At 45.9% G+C, this 7500-nt stretch overlaps 1 protein-coding gene across 1 annotated transcript in view; it reads right to left on the bottom strand.

The window, feature by feature from the left end:
* cacna1bb (calcium channel, voltage-dependent, N type, alpha 1B subunit, b) overlaps positions 1-7500 on the bottom strand; it is a 144786-nt gene that overhangs the window by 131179 nt on the left and 6107 nt on the right. Inside the window, exon 3 of the mRNA XM_042709342.1 lies at positions 7372-7500. This exon is cut by the window's right edge and continues 11 nt beyond it. Within this exon, the coding sequence (XP_042565276.1) occupies positions 7372-7500 (129 nt within the window). The remainder of the gene's footprint in view (positions 1-7371) is intronic.

The raw sequence follows: 7500 nt of genomic DNA on the forward strand, positions 1-7500 counted from the left end.
TCTCAATGTTCATGCTAAATCAATTCCAAAGGCCTGTAAAGATAGTAATAGATAGTAATGCATGAAAAATGAGAGTTCCCAGAGATACTGTATATGGAACACTAGCGGAGGAGGGGGGGTGCTGTACAGCCTCGAGAAGCTCATGTTGCCCCCTGCGGTCTCAGGTCCATGTTTTAAATACCACTGCGGATCACCTGATATCGCTAACCTCTCAGGACGTGGCACCAGAGGTGAGGTCGCACTGGGTCAACGGAGCGGGCCGCAGCCTCTGCCAGCTCAAACCAACACATCGGGCCTATAACCATGGTACAGTTGGGCCTATAACCATGGTTACAACAAAGTGGTTGGGTGATTAATAGCCTTCCTGTTATCTTGCTCCTCCAGGTCATTTATTTTAAATTCGACAGTCAGAATACGGTAAAGAGACTTAGCTGACTGTGTGTGATAGAGTGTACATGCTGCTGTGCAACAGTGCAGTGCTCTCAATCCCACACACAAACGCACCCTTATGTATTCTGAAAAGTACGTCCCCACACACATCCACAGTCTGAAACCCTTAAACAGCCAAGGGGGATCTGCGCACACAGGCCTTTTTATTTGTCAGTTATACTGCTGTTTTATAATCCAAAAGTAACATCTTTACAAAGCTTTGATCAACATTACCTCGAGAAAAGGGTCTGTTCCCCACAGGCCCAAATGCAAAATCAAAACGTTGTCTGGCTGATGCAAACACAGAGAACACAGCAACATAAAAGGGCAAGAGAGAGAAAGAGAGACAGAAGGACAGAGAGAGAGAGAGAGAGAGAGAGAGAGAGAGAGAGAGAGAGGGGTATAATGAAAGAAAGACATCAGACAGCAGACGAACAGAGAGGGAACGGACCATAACAGGACAGCATATGTCTCTGTAATGGCCCTCAGTCACTCTGCAGATGGTCTAAATGATGCAACTGACAAAACTTCAGACAAAGGTGCTCCTCCAAGTACTTCAACCATGAAGTTATAAAACAAAAATGTATCTTTTGATTTGGTTATACACAACTGACTTCAAACCAGAATAAACCACCAAGAAAAGTGTGAGCCTTTCCCAGTCTATTTTCCATATTTCAATTTAGGCCTAGCCTACTCTGAAAATCCTGACCAGAGATCAGTTGGATTGTAAGCCCACAGTGGACACAGGGTGAGACCAGGGACAGATGACACCTTGTGCCTTGGATCACAGCTCCAGTCCTGTCACGCTCAGGGAGTCGCTGCCATCACAAGGTGTTCCACTTCTCCCTAAGTGAAAGTGACATGAAACAAAGTGCTCTCTCTAGTCCTGCCTCTGGCGCACAAGAATGCTTCAGACGGCTGTCCTTTCAGTGGTCTCCATCTCTCTGTCTCTCTCTCTGTCTCTCTCTCCCCTGTGATCAGTGCTCCATTGATCATGCCTTGGAGCTGCGATGGGTTAGGTTCGCTGTCTTTTTAGTAACTCCTAATGTCTGATGGGCAGGGCCGAAAGGTCCAGCCCTGCCCGGGGCAACACAATTACCAGGCTTTTCATTAAAGAGCACCAGATCCGGTTAGGGCCAAGGTCCCAAGGGAGGCGTCTGCTCTCACCAGAGAGACGGAGAGAGAGTGGAAAAGACGATGGAGGAGAACAGTTACGGGGAATCAAATCTTCCCTCACCCTGGTCAGGCTTCATCAGTATCTGCCTGCTTCTTGACTGGGACATGAAAACTTTAGATTTAATATGTCATATGTCAGTATGTTTTGTTATATTCATTAAAATAAATCCTCTACCTGATTTGCAATTTAACCACTGCATTCATATTAGTGTTGTTAACGTTGATTAACGTTGATTTTTACTTTGACAAGATTCTGTATTTCCATATAGACTGGCTCATCAACCATGGGGTGCTGACTGCAAGGCCTGTTTGATTAGCATTTTCCATCACCCCACCTTCAAGCAGGGACACTTTAAGGATATTTATGTCTGCTTCCTACCCTAATTTGTGGACAAATCAATATCCAATGATCTGGTGGTAATAGGGCAGGTGAAAAACTGTGCAGTCCTGGCGATGAAACATGTAATGTTTGGAAGACATTGATCGATCATTGTGTGTGTGTGAGAGTGTGTGTGTGTGTGTGTGTGTGTGTGTGTGTGTGTGTGTGTGTGTGTGTGTGTGTGTGTGTGTACAGACATACATACACACCCTTTGCACACACAATGATCGATCAATGTCTTCCAAACATTACATGTTTCACAAAAAAAAAAAAAAAGAAAACAGACAAAGGAAACAATAACTGACTATAACTATAACTGTTGTGTACTTTCAGGAGCAATGCCTTTGACAATGACAGATTAGCCTAACAGATATGCATTATCAGACCAACACTCACATACTGTTCATAAACAGCAGATTAGCCTAATAGATATACATTATCAGACCAACACCCACATACTGTTCATAAACAACAGCACACTGACAAACATATTCCTGGGTCAAACTACACGAAATTCGGCACGTTTTTGACATGATTTTGTTGTCACCAACAAATTTCCAAATATGAACACCGAACATCAAACCGAACGAATCAAAGAACAGCGATGTGGCATCTGGGATGACCCATGACACCCCAACGGAAAGTCTAGCATGTCACAATTTTGGTATTTTCATGCCTACCCCTACGACATGTTCCTTCGAGATGACCAATAGGATGACAGAGAGCTCTCTGGCATGTGTAAACATGGCGAAGAGAAATGCTGCTGTTGTAGCTGTCTGAGGAAAGATTCATTGAGCTGTGGCTTCATAGCGTTAATGTGTCATACTAATTGAAGACGTGTTCTAGTGCCATGCTGAAACTAGCAAAACATAAATTTAACGACAGCTAGATACAGCTTTCGTAAACAATTGATTTTGCCTTAGACTGCCATAGAGACATTAATTGCCTCAAGTTCTCTTTGAAGGATAGACGTCCTATACTGTCCTCTTTGTGACACCCAGGAACGACATTCATTTTTTCTTCCTTTTCCATCCACATCACATCACACAAAGCGCTTCTGCAGCCATGATTATGTCTCGACCCTCCTCCCCGACATTCTTTAAACCCACGCAATGATGGGAACAATGATTGTTCGGGGTCAAACTTGGAGTGTTGACAGTCTCCCAACCAAGACATGGCAAAATCATATGGCACTAATCTGACATGGTGACCATTGTTAAAATGTCTCTCTTTCTCTCACTCTCACACACACATACACACACACACACACACACACACACACATACACACACACAGACAAAAGAACACACAGATACACACAAGACTGCCCTAGTCAGCTAAACCTTTTCTTTCTTTCTTCTTTCCCACTCCAAATGACGCCAGTGATGCTGTCCTTACATTGCATCTCCTACATAATCAAAGTACTACTTCCTCTACATTGTTCCTCTCTCTTTTGTTCTCTCTCTTCCTCTATTTCTTTCTTTAGCTCTCTCTCTCTCTCCATCTTTGTCCAGCTCTACACCCCTAACAGTGCCCATTCCATTAAAACTGATCCATCCCTGCGCCATCCTGCACTAGCATCAGCATCTGCGATCAGGCCCACACACACACCCACACACACACACACACACACGCATAAGGGAAGAGAGGGAGGGGGAAGGAGAGAGAGACTGAGCCTCCATGGGGAGATAAATCACCCGTTAGGTGTTGCTGCGTGACCCAGGGACGAATCCCTTGAGAGGTTTTACCTTGAACCATGCGCAGCGCTAAATGAAAGAGGTGCACCGGAGGATGAGAGGAATGATGCACTGCATTAGCCAATCACTGCTCAGAAGGATGGAGAGAGCACTGCATTAGCCAATCACTGCTCAGAAGGATGGAGAGAGCACTGCATTTGCCAATCACTGCTCAGAAGGATGGAGAGAGCACTGCATTTGCCAATCACTGCTCAGAAGGATAGAGAGAGCACTGCATTAGCCAATCACTGCACTGAAGAGAGCAACACACCAAGGGCCTCATTTACTAACATTTGCAAGCGCAGCGTAATCAGCGCCTTTGCCAAACCGCATATAGCGCACGTTGTGTTTTCGCAATTTGCGTAGTATTTATCAAACAATAACCTTGTCGCGTAATCAGCGCCTAACCCCGCCCATTAGTGTTAATAGCGCGCCGCAAAAATAGGGAAGAAAGGGCCTGCGTCTTCCTGCCACCATGGATGATGAGTTAGAATTAGAATTAGAATTAGAATTAGAGCTTTTGGTTCACGAGGTTACAGCAAACTTAGCTTTTGGGAGCGCTCCATGAATTATTTGATATTTTAATAAATTAACCAATTTTTATTCATAAATTATTGATTGAATAAATGTACATATAAGTTGAGTCAACTGATGCTCTCGAAAATGTAATTCTATACAGCAATTTGCAAGGGTTTTAACCGAGATAATAGTTTTGACGGTAACCGCATGAGTTATAGAGAGCATTGTCCTGTTTTTACGTTACTTTAGATCTGGAATACTGTCGCGATTACTGATAAACTCATGCAATGTATTTTTAATTGTGAATGCAGAAATAAAGCTATTGTGTGGAATCCCTGGTCTGACTGTATATCACCCAACACCACACCACAACTGAGGGTCGTTACACTGGTGACCACCCGATCACACTACGCTGTCAGGGGTAACGGAGGTTTTCAGATACGCTGACGTTGCCATGGCACTGGGTTGTAAACACGGTTCCGTGTCTTTACCCGCAATTTGCGCAGAAATTACGCCTGAAGTGGGCGCAATTCTGTTAGTAAATGAGGCCCCGAGTCTGGCAAAAACAACAAACAAACAACACCACTACATTTACCGTGGCTGAGAAGAGAGGGACTTGCCATCTGTTAGAAGACACAGTCAGAAACAACATGGAGTGGAGAGAGGAACAACTCACAACCAGGGAACATGTGGTCCAACTTGGAATGGAGTCTGTTGAAGCAGATGTTTGGCAGGAATAGCACGACGCCCGCGCAGTGTCTACCCGTGCTCCCCACTGCCAATACCAAATCTGCACAACATAACACATCTCAGCATCTTTTTTCCTGACGTTGACTCTCCTACCCTAAACCTCATTAACTGTCTCTGCTCATTAGATCAAGATTATCGAAGCGTTAGCAGGCTGCCACATTTGAATGTCCAAGCCATGGTCATCGCCAGCATACCCTTTTACAAATGCATAATGAAACATCAAAGGTGTTGTCGTTGGCATGAAAACAGAGGTCAGGATGGTGCTTTAAGTATACGTACATGCGCACCTTTAGATGCGTGCTGATGAGTCAGCTAGTGGCTCCAGTCAGTTTAGCAGTACTGGTAGAGGACCAAGCTTCCCCCATGCCAAGATTGTGGGCTGGATCCCCTTCAAAGTGGATGTCTGTCACGAGTGAGATTACTCTGTTTGGCCTGCGGTTCTTTCCGTTACGAGGAGCTCAAATCAAGACTCACTCAGGTGAGGATTCACCTTGTCGATGTGCTTTTTGTTGACAGATGTGCTTTTTGCACACACAGACACACACAAGACAATCTTATCTTGTGTCTCATTGCGTCTCATGTCTCATGGCGTCTCGTGTTTGCACCTCCTTTAGTATTCCAGAGGAGCTTCCATCCGAGGATGGGTGAATAACGAGGGCCACAGGGGTGAGCGCGTGGAGGGGTCAAAGGTCAAGCTCAGGGAAAAGGGAAACACAAACGTCGACACGCACCACCCTGACTCCACAGGGTCGGCCGAGGATAAGGCAGGAGCTGTTGTCCGGGCAACACAAGGCAGCAGTCTCCCAGGTGACCAAACTCCACCCCTCCCCACCGACCCACTCAGGGAAACACAAACACACACACACACACACACACACACACACACGCCAAACAGTTCGATGCCATTGGGTCACATGGTCGACCAGCACAATGGTTTTGTTATCTTACCGGTGAAATGATTACCTCACTGGCCGTTTCGCAAGATGTTTGTCTTCCCTTGGCTTGTCTTCCCTTTACCTCAGTGTTGGTCAGCCTTTGTTTGCACAGCTGGGCTTCATGAATTAGTGCAGCTCAACCTCTCTCCTCCCTCTCTCAGTCTCTGCCTCAACCTCTCTCTCTCTCTCTGCCTCAACCTCTCACCTCCCTCTATCTGTCTCTGCTTCAACCTCTCTCCTCCCTCTCTCTGTCTCTGCCTCAACCTCTCTCCTCCCTCTCAGTCTCTGCCTCAACCTCTCTCCTCCCTCTCTCTGTCTCTGCTTCAACCTCTCTCCTCTCTCTCTGCCTCAACCTCTCTCCTCCCTCTATCAGTCTCTGCCTCAACCTCTCTCCTCCCTCTCTCTGTCTCTGCCTCAGTCCCTACTTTTCTGTCGTTCCTTGGCCCTCTTTCACTCCTTCATTTGAGCTCGCTCTTTCTCTTTCCATTTTCATTACCTTTGGCTGGCCATTGGTCCTCACGTTGATTTATTTGTTTGTTGACTCTCCAGAATGGCCCATCATTTACTCAATAAATCCAATCCAGCCCTCTTACGATGCTGAGACCTAAGCAACATGCAGCCGCTCATAAATTGTGGAGCTCAATGTGGGCAGACGGTGAGAAATGGGGATGCTGTGTGGTGGGACCCAGTGGTCCTCGCAAACACACAGACACATACACACACACACACACACACACACACACACACACACACACACAAAAACACACAGACAGATACACACACACACACATTTTTGGGGACGAAGCCTCCAGTGTGTCAGAAAATACAAGAGACAAAGGGGGGGAATAGTGTCTGAACATGAGTCTGCACGCCTCTAGCAAATGACTAAAAATAAAAGTAGAAAGGTTGCATTCAGATGTCCCCACATCCAGGATAAACATCACTTTAGTGTAAAACTTGGCCATATAATGGGACTATGCTGACCATTACAACTATCAGTACTCAGCGTTTTGAGGCATACTGCTCATCACAAGCAGCAAGCCTACGGCCCTGTCTAGTGTCAACACCCAACTGAAGGTAGCCAGCATTTTCTGACACCCACCAAGAAGGGATAAAACGCAGCTACATTCTCCACTGTTTAATGGCCTTGGCTGTCACCAGTTGGGCAATAAGCAGAACAGCTGAAGGCAACGTTTGCTTGGGAAAACATGGAGGTTACAAACACACTCACACACACTTATACATACACAAGGATTTCAGCACAGCAATAACAATAATGGCAGTCCTCTACTTTCTCCATGATGGCACACACACACACACACACACACACACACACACACACACACACACACACACACACACACACACACACACACACACAGAGAAACAGCATTCTCCATCTGTGGCATTTTTTCCACCTCAGCACCAGAGGGGGATAAGGACTCACCCAGTGAGGACAACCACAAAGTCCATTACGTTCCAGCCATTGCGGAGGTAGGAGTCTTTGTGAAAGAGGAAGCCCAAGGCGATGATCTTAATGCCTGCCTCAAAACAGAATATTCCAATGAAGTAGGGC

The sequence above is a fragment of the Clupea harengus genome, chromosome 12 (assembly GCF_900700415.2).
Source record: "Clupea harengus chromosome 12, Ch_v2.0.2, whole genome shotgun sequence".
NCBI lineage: Eukaryota > Metazoa > Chordata > Actinopteri > Clupeiformes > Clupeidae > Clupea > Clupea harengus.